Source organism: Rhagoletis zephyria, unplaced genomic scaffold (assembly GCF_001687245.7).
Source record: "Rhagoletis zephyria isolate East Lansing unplaced genomic scaffold, Rhagoletis_zephyria_1.1 Rzeph_scaffold_01243, whole genome shotgun sequence".
In the NCBI taxonomy this organism is placed as follows: domain Eukaryota; kingdom Metazoa; phylum Arthropoda; class Insecta; order Diptera; family Tephritidae; genus Rhagoletis; species Rhagoletis zephyria.
Window position 1 is genome coordinate 35987 of NW_016158327.1, and position 16086 is coordinate 52072.

The window sequence follows — 16086 nt, forward strand, 5'->3', positions numbered from 1 at the left end:
CAAACAAAACTACTCCAGGAAACCCTGTTTTTTTGTAAAAGTTCATCTTTGCTTGCCGTTTTTCGTCATCACTTAAGTTAAGGTTTATCCAATGTGGGCAAATATGAATTTGTAACAACGCCAATACGTCTTTTAAAACGCAGCAAAATGTGGACTGAGCTTTGTTTAAGCAAACATTTTTTATGAACCTTCATTAAAGTGCAGTTAGAAATAAAGTAATCATGAACACACTATACTTACATTACTTCTTGCATTTCGAGAGGATTACTTGCGTCCCTCAAAGTTTTTCTCTGAATTTTAATGGCGGACGTGGTTAATTCACTTTCCTCTACCCTCAGCATGATTGCACTCGCCAGTGAATCCATTTTTTATTGATTATTTTATAAAAATGTGTGTAATTAAAAATATTGCACGATTAAATTTATTTGTTTAGTTTCAGCCNGAAGCTGCTGCTGACGTGTCAATGGCCTCTGCTCCCTCTCCCTCACTTCCAAGGCGTGCTCCTGCGGCACAGAACCGTCCCGATACCTCTACAGGAATTTGTCTTCAGTGGGAGAAATTATTTTAATATGAGTCCCGTCCACAAACAAAACTACTCCAGGAAACCCTGTTTTTTTGTAAAAGTTCATCTTTGCTTGCCGTTTTTCGTCATCACTTAAGTTAAGGTTTATCCAATGTGGGCAAATATGAATTTGTAACAACGCCAATACGTCTTTTAAAACGCAGCAAAATGTGGACTGAGCTTTGTTTAAGCAAACATTTTTTATGAACCTTCATTAAAGTGCAGTTAGAAATAAAGTAATCATGAACACACTATACTTACATTACTTCTTGCATTTCGAGAGGATTACTTGCGTCCCTCAAAGTTTTTCTCTGAATTTTAATGGCGGACGTGGTTAATTCACTTTCCTCTACCCTCAGCATGATTGCACTCGCCAGTGAATCCATTTTTTATTGATTATTTTATAAAAATGTGTGTAATTAAAAATATTGCACGATTAAATTTATTTGTTTAGTTTCAGCCAGCTGATTGCGAAACTTCGTACTTCGAAATTTTAATTTGGCAGCACTGTTTTCGAGTTCACTCGGATTCAGTGGTAGCAATTTTTTCGTATTTGTAGCGGACATCCGAACTCGTAGATTCTCTACGATGGATTCTATGATAGAGCTGAATACCAAATGAAAATTCGAGTTAGTTTGACGAAATTACCACAGATGGATGGTAGCAATACTTCTGTTTTTCAATGTATTTAACGCTCCAATGTTTTTATATGTTTTTCAATGTATTTAACGTTCTAATGTTTTTTATATGTATGTGCATTTATGTGAAACCAATTTGATCTAAGTGTACATAATCGCCCCTGATGCTAGGGTAGTTAGCGAAACGTTGGGCAAAGAAGTGGAAAAAACGTGTTTTTCTTGCACATGGAAAAGTAGATCGACCAGCCTACAACAATACCAACATATAACAAAAACTCGATCAAAAGCTTACAAAGAAAATTCGTTCGATCAGCACTTTCGACCACAGTCGAAGATCGAATACAACTCATAATAGGGGCCAATAATGGGTGGAAATAAGAACTGATAGTATCGAAAGAGATTAGTACATATGCCATATGTTACCTTAGCGCTATTATTCTTGGCCTATGATTAAGGAAGGGTCTGCTCTTCAGTCCTTTCAACCTAAACTAGTAGTTTTTACATTACAAAACGTTTTTGCATTTTAACGCTATTTTTGTATTGATCAAAGCAAAAGTTCTTATCAGGCGTCGCGAAGCAAGCCAGGCATTTGCTAGTAAATAAATCAAAATAAACTTTACAATTGACGAATTGAACTATGGAACAATCAACCGTTTTGAGGATTTCTGGCTGAAAAGTGTTTCAGAAGATTTCTGATCCGAGTTGCTCGAACTTGCTCTTTTGTTTTTTTGACAGCTGCTCTATTCTGTTATAACTTGAGCTGATCTGCACTTTTTTCGTTCTCATTAGACACAACTAATATAAGTGAATACCCACTATTGCCATTTCAGAACAGTAAATTACATGTATTTATATTACCCATTTTAATAGTATTACCTAATTTAACCAATAGTCAGGTCACATGGCTACACTCAATTGGTTTGGACTGCACAACAGCAAGTAAAATTGAAATTGCTAGTGCAGCATGAGCTAGTTGAAATTATTTTTCAAAAGCGATTTGCGTTGTTTGTTAGAGCGTGTCAGACGTGGCAATATTTCCAACTTTTCCACGCGATTCGCTGTCAAATTGAGAAAGAAAAATTATATTTCGATGTGTGAATAGCCAGAAAGACCTTTCCCACATTTCGGAAATCAAAATCGAAAAACTGTGACTGCTCATGAAACTGCTTTCTGAAATTTCTGAATTTGACAGCCTTTTCCAAAAATATTGTATTGCCACTCAGGCACGCTCTTTACACCCTTTCGAAAAGTACATTTTTGGGAGTTTACTGGAGAAAGCGAACGATCGTTTTCGCAATTTGACAGTAAAATACGTACAAAAAAGTGCTCGCGTTTCCACGTTGATTCGAATTTTTTATTGCAAATTTCTGTAGTCTAAAAAGAAAAACAAGAAATGAATCGATAGAAGTGCCACCTCCGTAGTGTGGCCCAGGCGAACTCATTTTGTAACTTATACCATGTTCGGACTGCCATGGAAAACATGCTGAAACTGGTTTTCGACCTAAAACTTGTGTTTTCGTCCATGTAAAATATGTCAAACAAAAACTAGTTTTCACTGAAAACTACTTGAAAACTCACGTTTCACTCATTCCAATCGGTGTCTTCACTAGTTTTTTAGATATATTTATCGAAGTGGAAGTCATACTTTGTCATCTCTAATATGCTAGTTGGGATTTATTGCTAATTGGCTGGCCAAATTAAAATATAAATAAAAGATAAAGGTTGCTAGTAATAAAAAAATTAAAGAAAAAGATTTTGGTTTGTTCTTTCGTAACAAAACTGTAAACAAAGGATGAAAGAAATGTCAACGAAAACATTAACATGCGGTGCGAACAGCTTTCAGTCCACAATCCCAAAACTCGTTTTTAAAGTGTTTTCGTTGTCGGTCCGAACATGGTATTAGTTTGTGTGATGAAGTCAAATTCATAAACCTGAATAAAATATACAAGTCTCGAAATTGTTTATAAATACGGACGATTGGCAGAGTTGTGCACGAGAGATACCTGTCGGATTTCAATTGTTTGGATAAGTTTCTTTAAAAAAATTATTTACTTGGTTTTGAATATAATTTTAAATCAAATCCAAAAGCGTTCTTCTTCACTTATTCCGTAGTACTCACTAACTTTGCTTAATTGTTTGAAAAAGCTGTTAGTACTAAAATGACCTTTGCAATCAAGCCGTTTATATCTATTTTCCGACATGGTTTTATCCCTGGACTCTCAACTGTTACCAACCTAGCAGTATTCTCAAATTATTGCATCTCTTCTTTTGTCGATGGATGCCCGGTAGATCCTACAGTGAGCCACACTCAAAATTGGACACTTCATATGCAGGACCTTCTAACTTAAATAACAAAATAAATATTTCTTGATTTCAATTTGTTTTTATTTATTTAAGTATACTGGCTTGTAGGGAGTACAATTATAAGAATTAACTACACCGAAAACAAAAGCAATAAAAAGAATTCAATTTTGTATGAAATTAGCGCCATATATGCTGCTCACACTCAAAATGGGATACTCAGTTTATAATTCCCAATAGCAACAAACACGTAATCACTAATACTTTGTCAATTTCCCCTTTGTGCTTTATTACCTCGTGCAATCGTCGTGGCATACTTTCAATGAGTTTTCGGCAATAACTGGGCTCAATTTTTTCCATTCCTCCAATACTGCTTGTTTTAACTCTTACCTTACTTACCGCTCACGCATCTTGTAGCATGTCTTCTTTGGAGTTCTCCCAACAAATGTTCAATGGGGTTCATGTCGGGAGACTGAGCAGGCGTAGCCAGAACCTTTGGACAGTTACATAGTAACCAATTCCGAGCATTCCACGACGTATGGTTAGGGTTATTGTCTTGGTAAAATATAAAGTTTCCACGAATACCAAGTTTTTCTGCACTGCTGGAAACATTTTGTTTTAAAATGTCAATGTACCCTTTACCGGCCAAAATCCCATCGATAATGTGTACTTTGCCGACGCCAGCCCCTGGCATGCAACCGCATATCATTATTGAACCGCCAACATACTTCACCGTTTGTTTTTCTTAAGGAGTCGGCGAATCGTTTCTGCACAAACTTTTACATATTTTTCCTCTTTTAATTGTTTTTTCAAGTCTACAGCAGATAACTTGCGATTTTGTTTTGTTAAACGGAGTATAAATCTACAATTCCGGTCATCGATTTTCGCTGTCACTTAAGTTGCGTTTTTTATCACACACGTTGCCTCTTTCTTTATACCTTTTAATATTATTATGCACTGTAGACTTTTTTGCCAACAATTTTTCTGATTTCGCGAATGTACTTCTGGCCTTTGTAGTTTTTTATAATAATTTCCCGTTCTTCAATTGTTGTTTGACGCATTTTCGAAAAATGATGTTAGTTCGACAACAGTCACTGAAACACTACTGGAAATAAACAATTTGCGATTTGGTCTCAACATATAACGGTACCCAGTTGACGAATTCTAACTGTCCCATTTTGAGTGTGAGTAGCATATATGGCATTAATTGCATACAAATTTGGTTTCTGGTTATTGTTTTTGTTTTCAATGAAGTAAATTCTTACAAATGTACTTCTAACATACTAGTGTACATAAATAAATAGGAACGAATTGAAATCAATAATTATCTATTTTCTTATTTAAGTTAAAAGGTTCTATCTATGAAGTGTCCAATTTTGAATGTGACTCACTATATATATACCGATATATCGAAAGCGTTTGGTAGAGTTTGTCATAGGTTATTATTATGTGTGTGGAGGCTTTCACTCCAAGTTTCTGGTTTGGCTCAAATCTTATCTAGTCAAAAGAGTCAATTTTGTATCAGTGGATAGTGTAAAGTCTCGTTCCTCAAGGCAGCATATTAGGTCGGTTACTTTTCTTAATTTTTATTAATGATGCCAGTGCTTGTTTTAAACAATTAATCACCTCTTATATGCTTCATCATTTTAAAATTTTTAAATATGTAAAAACTAACTGATATACAGACGATTCAAAATGAATTAAATATCTTCTGCGACGGGGGAAGTCGAACTAAGCTAGAACTTAATATTAATAAGTGCTGTTTTGTGAGGTACTACAAAATACGTTCACCTCTGCAATCGTCGTATCATATTTCAGATACTACTCTAAGTTCTTACAGCTTGTTCACAGCGCGGAGCGGAAACTAGAGCTTTCCGCCTGCCACACATACAAAGTAATGACTTCGGGAACATGGCCTGTCCGACCATGATCAACAGCCTGTCCGCAGCGCGGAGCGGAAACTAGGTCTTTCCGCCCGCCGCACACAAAGAAGACTGAAGACTAGGCCTCGCCAGCTACCAAACCTGCTATTTTATATTATTATTATTATTACAAATTAATATGTATAATTAGTCTACTCTGTAATATATCACACATACTTAAATATCTAAATGTTTTATTCTCGTTTGTATGTAAGAAAACATTTTTCTGTAGACCAAATAAATAAATAAATAAATTTCCTTTCATACTAAATAAATTTCCTTAACTACATTATTCCCAAGGCATACTCGTCACTGGCTTTGATAAAGAGGAATAGCTCTGAATTTCAAGATCAATATACCAAAAAAATTTATACAATGCTTTCGTGAGATCGAAACTGGAGTATGCGTCTGTCATTTGGAATCCTTATTTTGATACTCACTCAAAAATAGTAGAGCATGTACAAAAGAGTTTTGTAAAATTTGCGTTATACCAATTGAAGTTTGATTTGCCAATTCCACCATATATTTCTCGCTGTTAATTAATTGATATTGGAAGGACTATTTCTGGGCTCATGTTTGTACATGATATTCTTAATGGTAGTATTGACTGTCCTGTATTACTACAAGTCATAAAACTGAATATTCCTTTTAGATCTTTAAGGTATTTTGAAATTTTCTCAATAGAATTTTATAAAACTAAGTATTCGCAAAATTTGCCTATTTCTAGGATGCGAATTTCACATGAACAAATATTCCCAAAAATTATAAAGCAAAACAAAAACAATTTTTCCCAATTTGTTTTTGTTTTGCATGTTAAGTTATGGGAGATTTATTCACATGGAATTGGCGATAGGGCTGAATGATTTACTGAATATAAGTGTGTTCTCCAGGCTCTGTTTTTTTAAGTTGGCCTTGAGGTCTAATTACATTTAGTATTAAGTTAAATGTTATCTAGCCTATAAGGTTCTGTAAAACTATAGACTTAAATAAATAAATAAATTATACGATTTATTTAAATAGATGCCGACTAAAGTCGTATTTTATCATTCGTATGCAAAATTATGAATAAATACACGCAAAATTGAAATTGCTAGTGCAGCATGAGCTAGTTGAAATTATTTTTCGAAAGCGATTTGCGTGGTTTCGGTTGCAGTTAAGATCGTGGCAATATTTCGAACTTTTCCACGCAGTTCGCTGCCAAATTGAGAAAGAGAAATTTAATTTCGATGTGTGAACAGTTTCAGAAATAAAAGTTGCAAGAAGTGACTGCAATTGAGAGAGCGCAAATCGATTTCGGAAATATATTTCAACTTGCTCCTGTTGCACTAGCAATTTGCAAGTCGCCTTTCGGAAATAAAAAGCCTCTTTTGAAAGACACTTCACATGCAACTGCAATTTGATAGCCTTTTCGAAAAATATTGCATTGCCACGCCTGACACGCTCTTTACACCTTTTCGCAATTTGACAGCAAACAACGTAGAAAAAGCGCTACCGTACTCACGTTCATTCGCATTTTTTATTTCAAATTTCTGTAGTCTAAAAAAACAAGAAATGAATCGATAGAAGTTTCACCTCCGTAGTGTGGCCCTGGCAAACTCATTTTACAAGTTGGTTTGTGTGATGAAGTAAAATTCGTAAACCTCAATAAAATATACAAGTCTCGAAATTATACGATTTATTTAAATAGATGCCGACTAAAGTCGTATTTTATCATTCGTATGCACAATTATTATGAATAAATACTCTCATCTTTATATAAATTGGACATTTCAATTTAAGAAGCTTCTTTAGCTAATCGTTCGGCCTTTTGGACAACCTCTTCAATTGGTCCAACCATATAGAATGCAACTTCTGGAAGATGATCATACTCGCCTGCTAAAATCTGATTGAATCCCTTAATGGTTTCCTCCAGTGGAACCAATTTTCCAGCGTGACCGGTAAAGACTTCAGCCACCTGGAATGGCTGTGACAAGAAACGCTGGATCTTGCGGGCCCGGGCAACTGTAAGTTTGTCTTCTTCAGATAGCTCATCCATACCCAAAATAGCGATGATATCTTGCAATGACTTGTAATCTTGCAAAATTTTTTGTACACCTCGTGCTACATTGTAGTGCTCTTGGCCAATGATGTTCGGATCCATGATACGCGAAGTAGAATCCAAGGGATCTACAGCGGGATAGATGCCTAGTTCCGCAATTGCACGTGACAATACTGTTGTAGCATCCAAGTGAGCAAAGGTTGTTGCTGGCGCAGGATCGGTCAAATCATCAGCGGGCACATAAATAGCTTGTACCGAAGTGATGGAACCCTTCTTTGTGGTAGTAATACGCTCCTGCATAGAACCCATATCAGTAGCTAGCGTTGGTTGATAACCTACAGCTGATGGAATACGACCCAACAAAGCAGATACCTCAGAACCAGCTTGAGTGAAACGAAAAATATTGTCAATGAACAACAATACATCCTGTCCCTCTTGATCACGAAAATATTCGGCAACAGTCAATCCAGTCAATGCAACACGAGCACGAGCGCCTGGGGGTTCGTTCATCTGTCCGTATACCAAAGCGACCTTCGAAGTTTTGTCTTTTAGTGAAATTACACCTGACTCAATCATCTCGTTGTACAAATCATTGCCTTCACGCGTGCGTTCTCCAACACCAGCGAATACTGAGTAACCACCATGGGCCTTAGCGACATTGTTGATCAACTCCATAATTAATACGGTCTTTCCGACTCCAGCGCCGCCAAACAAGCCAATCTTACCACCTTTTGCATAGGGAGCTAGTAAATCGACGACTTTAATTCCTGTCACTAAAATTTCTTGCTCGACCGACATGTCGACGAACTCAGGAGCTTCAGCGTGAATGGGCGCGGTTTTGTTAGTTGGAATAGGGCCGCGTTCATCAATAGGTTCACCTATAATATGTGAAAAATAAAGCAATTTTAGCATTAGTTTATGAGAGGGTAACAATTTGCATTCCGGAGCAGACAACAGACCATCTAAGTGCCGAAGGTAATAATTGACATTGAACATTAACGAATCACCGACGATATATTTTAATAAATTTTTTGTTAGGAAAATGCAATAGCGGAGTTGGAGAGTAATGTTGCCTGCCGGCCATTTGTTGTGTTTGCTAATTTTGTTGTTGTAACAGCAAACACATTCCCCAAAAAGTTTTTGGGGAGTGTTGCTATAGTGACAATCCTTGGCAAGATATAAGTTTGGGTCGTTCCAGTTTTGTACACCCGACTGACGGGGGAACGGCGATTTGTCATTCCCTTAATTGTGGCAACCTCTATACTATGACATATTGAGCTGTAGATGTTGTTGTTGTTATTGTAGCGGCTACAACAACCCCGCCTAGCTTGGTTAGTCTGTCAATCGTTGTCGTCAAGCTCTACTAGCGGTAGAACCAGGAAGCGTGCAGCCTCGATGGGGTCAGTCCATAAGGACAGAGGCGTTAGCAGGGTGGGGTTCAGTGGGCATGCGCAGAGATGCTTCCAGTAATGGGGCGTCTCTCCGCATGCCGGGCATTCATGTGGCACATCTGCATTTATTCTGCTAAGGTATGAGTTCAACCTGCTGCAGTATCCAGAGCGAAGTTGGGCTATTGTGGTCCGAGTCTCCCGAGGCAGACGAAGCTCTGTGTCGTCAAGTCTGGTGGTGGTGTGCCCAGAACAGCATTCACAATTCGAGAGTGCATAAAACTCGACACTGACTCTTTGTGAATGCCGTTCAAGGACTGTCGGTAAGCTGCCGGGTCCAGAGGTTGTTTTATGAACCTCTGGACTTCGTGCGTCAGTTCATATAGATGCCTTTTGACGTGCCGTGGCGAGAGTTCTTCTGCATACAGATGTCAGTTCGGGTGCCCACGACGGTGACACCCTACAAGGAATTGCTTGCAGAGCATTGTGTTATGCTCCTTAATCGGGCGACATCAGAAGGCATCCTATCGCTGTCCTAAGCGCCGTGTTTTGGCAGGTCTTCAGCTTCATACACTACGTCCTACTAGTCTCCGCCGACCACACATGCGCTGCATAGTTCAGAACCAGCCGGTCAATTGCCTTTTACGTTGCCAACAACGTTTCTTTATTTTTACTCCAGGTTATTCGGGTTATTCACCGTTGGAATTGGTTGGTCATCGACGTGAATACCCAGTTGCAGTCTGACCTCCTTCGTCCAAGTGGTGAAAAGCGTTGCTGAGGATTTTGTAGGGGAGAGGGTTAGGCTCCGAGCAGTAAAGAAGCGAGAAAGATCGGCGACATAACCGTTTACTTTCGAGCACAAGTCATCAATTCCGTTCCCGGACGCCTTTATCGAGCAATCGTCAGCATAAGAGGCAATCGAGACTACCTCTGGTGGTTGAGGGAACTTAGAAATGTATAAGTTGAACAGTAGTGGGGAAAGGACACCACCCTGTGGTAGCCCGTTTTATTTGCCTAGGTTTGCTCGATTTGTCTCTAAAGATTACTGACGAGTGTCGCCCACTCAGATAATTCGCCGACCACCGTTTGAGTCCCTGTGGGAGAGAGAAGGCTCTATGCCTTCTAGTAGTGTTGACTGGCTGACGGTGTCGAACGCCTTGGACAGGCCCGACGCTACTAGAATATCTCATTAGGGTGGTTTGGGTTAAGGCCCCGGGTTATCTGGGTGTTTATGGCGTTAAGTGCTGTTGTTGTGCTGTGCACTTTGTGGAACCCATGCTGATGCATCGCTGGGGTCAAGTGGTTTGTGTAGTGCGGGAGTAGAAGGGCCTCTAGTGTTTTCGCTACCGGGGAAAGGAGAGTTATCGGGCGATAGGACTCTCCTTTGTTGGACGGTTTCCCCGGTTTAAGCAGTGGACCTCTCTCCCCATTTTCAAGACGTCTGGAATGATGAGAGTGGACATAGACCGGTTGAGGACCTTGCTTAAATATTTCACTCCAGATAGAGCTTCGTCTGCCTCGGGAGACTCGGACCAAAATAGCCCAACTTCGCTCTGGCTACTGAAGCAGGTTGAACTCATACCTAATCAGAATAAGTGCAGATGTGCATGAATCCGCGGCATGCGGAGAGACGCCCCATGACTCGAAGCATTTCTTCGTTTGTCCACTGAACCCCACCCTGCTAACGCCCCTGTCCTTATGGACAGACCCCATAGAGGCTGCACGCTTCCTGGGTCTACCGCTAGTAGAGCTTGACGACAACGATTGAGGGACTAACCGATCTGGGCGGAGTTGTTGTAGCCGGTACAACAACAATCAGTCTCTTTTATTTCTAAAATATGACTCATGTCAATATCCAATATGCGCAACCATGAAGAAATAAAATTTTTTAACAAAGTTTCGCAAATTGATTACTTTTATCTCCTATGGTTGAGAAATAAGAGACTGATGCTTTGCATTAATGCGTTTAATGACAGGTTTTTCTGTCAAATGCAAATCGCAGAAATTGCACAGAGGATAAATAGAGACACGTTCTTTTAATAAAAGTATGTTTTTCTGTTTGAAATTTGTTTGAATACCAACTTATTCGAAAGAAGGTCTTTTTTCAAATGCTATTTCTAAAAAAATAAGAAAGAAGTTCATTATAAGACTGCTATAACTTTATTATTAAAGGTCATATAAATATGGCGGTGATATAGAAATACGCGCATTGAAAATTCATGTACACATATGATAGGAATCTTGGAAAATTGTCTTTTCTCGAGAGAAGTTGTTTTGTCAAATGTCCACAGATACATATATACTGGCGGTCACAACTGTATGAATTTTTTTCATATTTACAATGTTGTTCAAACTAGCTTTTTTATTATCTTCTTATAACAATATTGGCCATGCATTAACCAAAAACCATATGAAGCAAACTTTCAATCTCTATACAGAATTTAGAAAAATTCAACCAACTTTGTTTTGAACTTTGTAATCCGATTTTTAGAAAAATTTGGGTACGCAGTTACATGGCTTATTAAATTGTAGTAAAATAAGTTTTGAGAGTCTAAAAAATCGCATTGATTGACTTTTTTCAAATATAAAAATAAATTTCTTGCGGAAAAAATGAGAATGAAAGTTTGCAAACAAAAATTTAAAAACTCAACGCGTTTTTATAAATTGAACTTGGTATATGAAAAAATCCGGGGAAGTCGTCAGCAAAAAAATATTAAAAATCCATGCTATTTTTTAGCCGCTTAAAACTTGCATTTTATTATATGAATTTATATATTTATCAATACATTTTTTATGTTTTATATAAAAAAAAGCGCTGCAGCCGAAAATGTGGAATAAATTACCGGGAGATTTTTATTTCCAAATTTTCCTTATACAGCAATAGTAACAGTGAATTCGTTATTGTCATCAAGGGATGTACATATAATATCATAACTGTTTACTGGGTCTTTGCTTATTTTCTTTTGTCTCTACATGCATATTTAAGAGCTTGACAGCTCAACTCCGAAATTTAAATTGTATATGCAATCAAATTAATTTCTATTTTTAATGTGTTAAGTGAATGTGTTTTAAGGCAGTATAACGGCCAATTTCACAACAGCAATTTAAGTGAACAATTTTTTTTTTAGGTTTCACGTTTCCATATGATTTTTATTTAAATGACAACTGCTGCCCACTTAAGTAAGAATTAAATATGATTATTTGCAACTCTGTCTACATTTTGCTATCGGCAGTTTCATTAAGTTCAAAGCCATCCATGTCATTTCGAACTGTATAAAATTTACAAAAATTAAACAAAGTTTAATCAGATTATCAAACTTTGTAATACGAGTTTTCATAATAATTCTTAGTATACAGTTTTATAGTCCATTAAATTTTAATATTCAAAATAGCAAGCTGAAGTTGCTAAAAATCCCATTGATTTTTGCTAATTGCTTTTGTTGACCTGTTGCACATTTTCTTTCATATAAACGCTTTATCAAACATACTTTATATGGAAGAAAATGAGTGACGTCGTCAGTAAAAAATAAAAATAAAAAATCAACGGGATTTTTTCGCAGCTTCAAACTTGTACTTTGTTAAATTAAAACTAAATATATTAAAAAGCTGCATACCAAAAATTATAAAAATTCTTATTAAAAAGTTGAATTTTTGTAAATTTTGTACAGGTATGAATGTGGTTTTATTTGGGGTAGTTCTAGTTAGAAGACAACTGCTTAAAAACGTCCAAAAATGTCGGAAGAGGTCGGTCCCTGAAATATTATTAACCATTTATGTTAACAAAGAACTTTTGTTAAATTTATCCCTTTTGTATGAGCAGTTACACTTTTATAAATGAACTGCATATTCACTCCCCACTATAAACTCACTACTAAAATGCTAACGCTTATTGTTTAATGGCAACTATATAATTTTTTCACTACTATATTTAGTATGTTGTAAATAAAAGAACGTACAACATTTTTTCACTTAACACAATTTTTATTACCTCGAATCGCTGGTATTACCAGTTTAATGTACTTTTATTAACGCCAAGAGTATGAAATTCTTACTATTCCTATTTATACAAAATTAATTTGGTCCAACGTTTTCACCAGCAATTCACGTCCACGCTTGGTTTTGTGGTCGTCAGAAGGCATATACTCCATTGCCGTCTTAAATAACCCAAGGAAAGCGTTATGTCCGTGCGGCAACAATGATCCGTTATGTTATTCCAAAACAAAAAAAAGGTTTGTACAGTTATAGACTCTAAAGCCTGCCAGCGCATCCGCCCAGAGAGCTCATTAAGCACAACCAAGTTTGAGCGACCATTACCCGGAGCTCCTCAAAAATACTCAACATCAAAGTATAGAATGTCACAAATATGAATCATACACACATACAATAGTAATTGCTATGAATGGCTACCGTATAAACTCAGGACACGCATTTGCTTGGAGACTCCGTAGGTTATGGTGGTCATAAGTTCAGCCAGCACATTCCATGGTCCATTACCCGGAGCTGCTCCAACATGATGAGTAGATTTTAGTGAGGCCCACATGCCACTGCCTCTGGCTGCACGCTGGATATCGGAATATTGCAAAATGAATAGCAACTATCTCTTATAATTATAAGAAAAGTGTTTGTTTACAAAATTACCTGTGCCACTCTGCCATAGTACGATTGTTGCTCCCTTTATTACCACAGTAAATTTGTATGCAACTCTAAATCGGCAAAATTCACGCTCCTTCTCATTATCAACTCTGATCAGATTTTACCCCCGAGGAGTACTCAAAAAGGTTTATTACTGTATATACTATGTTGTTGAGTTATATTTCTGTCAAGGTTGATCACTCATAATGGCCATTCCCACGACAACCGGTTCCACGTACCGGAACGACTCGGGTTTTACCCGACCACAGGCTGTTGTTTCGGGGATCTAACCCCCGCCAGAGGTACAATGCCTGTGACGCGTGGAGTAACCTCCGTAACTGCTCGGGCCTACGTACGCACCGGCAATGGACCACGTCGTTCGTGGCCCCATGCTGTGCGAATTGGACCGCCTTTACGGCAAACCACCACCCGCCCGTGCAGCACAGAACCAACACACCCACACCCTAACACAACACAATAATATACACACAAACAAACACAATAGCAGCCACACACCGCCGCCGGCAACTCCTAGTCCCTCCGACAATCTGCTCGGTTTGTCAGTCCAGAATATACCGAAACGTGACATCAGCCAAGTGCAACTCCTGCCTTGGCTGGTACCACTTTAGGGCATGCTCAGGACTTCGCAACACGCGTGATTGGACGAGTGACTATGTGGGCCCCTGCTGTGCTGCCCAGTCGCATACCTCCCGCGCGACACCGCCAACCACCACCACAAGGTAGCACCAGCTTTTGCAGCACATACAGCAGGAAGCCGGCAGGCAACACAATTCCTTAACTCCACACATCATAATTGGTCTCCCAAGGCACACAAAGGTGCTACAATTCAACTGTAACGAACGAGCAAGATCGAGGAGATAACCAGGGTTCGTATTTGCACACACATGCTCTGCTCACACACACGCCAGAAACACATTCAACTTGCACTCACTGCTCATACACATGTGTGTGCATAAGTGGAAAACAAACTCTACTCACAGAAAAGTGTGTGCTGTTTGTTATTAAGCACATGCACATGTGTGTGAGCCGATTTTTGTACAAATTTCAGCCCATGCACATGCACATAATATATTCTTAAAAGAATTTGTTTATTAAACGTTATTTTTTGAAAGACAATTCAATAAAAAGTGAGATGTTGTTTGTTTTTTATATGACAGAAAACATATTAAAAAATTATTTTAAGATTTGAGTTAGAATTCGAAGTGTATAAGTTTCTCTACGCATAGCACACACATGTGCGTGTGCTTTACATTAATAAAAAGAAAGTACACACATGTGCCCGTGCTGTTTACCAAACGGCACACACATGTGATGTGAGCAAATTTTTAATTTTTTATATGCACAGCACACGTGTGTGAGCTTAAAATGTTAGGATGTGCTGCACATGTGTGTGCAAATACGAACCCTGGAGATAACTGTCTTCATGGGAAGGCATGGAATATTAATAGCTGCGGTCCAAGAGACAAGAAGATTGTGCTGGGAATGGAATTGATTACTTGTGCTCGAAAGTAAACGGTTATATCGCCTATCCCTGCGAAATCCTCGGCAACCCTCGGCACCCTGGACGAAGGAGGTCAGACTGAAACTGGGTATTCACGTTGATGGCGTAACAATCAGCCCTATTCTGCATTTCGACTCGAATCGAAGTTTTCTTTGGTATTCTGCGCTCCGTTTCCTTTCGATCAATCTTCGAAATTTACGATTATACCTATTCTACATTTCGATCGGAGTTCCGTTTTTCTTAGTTGCAAATTTGTTGATGGAGAATGTTTCGATTGTTATTTTCGTGGGTTTAAATAATAAAACTTTATAAAAAAATTAAGTAAAATATACTGTGCATGATTGTAAGTCATCATAAATGAATTTTCTCGATTTCTGTGTTTTCGCAGCGGTAATAGGGGCAATACTAAAAATTGGCTCAAATATTAGCATCCAAAAGGGATATTGCGCGTTTTTGTTTTCATTATCTATAAATAAGACTGTGAAATGCACTGAATACAATTTATTCTTTGTATATAAAATTAATAGAAGTATGTACATACATACATAAAATGTGAAGTTACATAACAAAAAAAATGTTTTTATTATTGCACTCGTTTTTATTAACTTTTTAAAAAGAGGTGCGTATGTTGTCGAATTCGAATTTGCTTTGGAGCTTTGTTCTTCCCCTCCTGACGGCTTTCAAAATGGAATTCATTTGCGTTCAAATCCTCCACTCTGTAGTAAATGCAAATGTTGTGGTGCTCAAACAACGTTTATAATTTCACTGGCTTTGGGCGATGAGTAATACAGTTCATAATGAATTTAGGACTCTTCACACATCTGAGAAAGATCAAACATGTCCCTAAATCTCCGCCTTTCAATTTCCGCATCAGCAATCTGGGACTCGTTCTCCTCTTCAAGCAATAACGCCGCGGCTATGGATTTCAGTTTTATAATTATGTTTCCACTTAAATAAAGCACAAACGAAATTTTATTTTTAAATTACAATGCTGTTAGATATTTTTAGTTATTTTAAAATATTTACAAACTTTAACTTCATAAGCTGCTATCATTTGTTGGCAAATATTTATTTTGTTTTGTT

General features: G+C 37.8%; 1 protein-coding gene across 1 annotated transcript in view; it reads right to left on the minus strand.

The window, feature by feature from the left end:
• Window positions 1-7075: 7075 nt before the first annotated feature.
• Window positions 7076-16086, minus strand: part of LOC108363320 (ATP synthase subunit beta, mitochondrial-like) — an 83645-nt gene continuing 74634 nt past the window's right edge. Inside the window, exon 4 of the mRNA XM_017616661.1 lies at window positions 7076-8339. Coding sequence (XP_017472150.1) covers window positions 7198-8339 — 1142 coding nt within the window. The 3' untranslated portion in view covers window positions 7076-7197. The remainder of the gene's footprint in view (window positions 8340-16086) is intronic.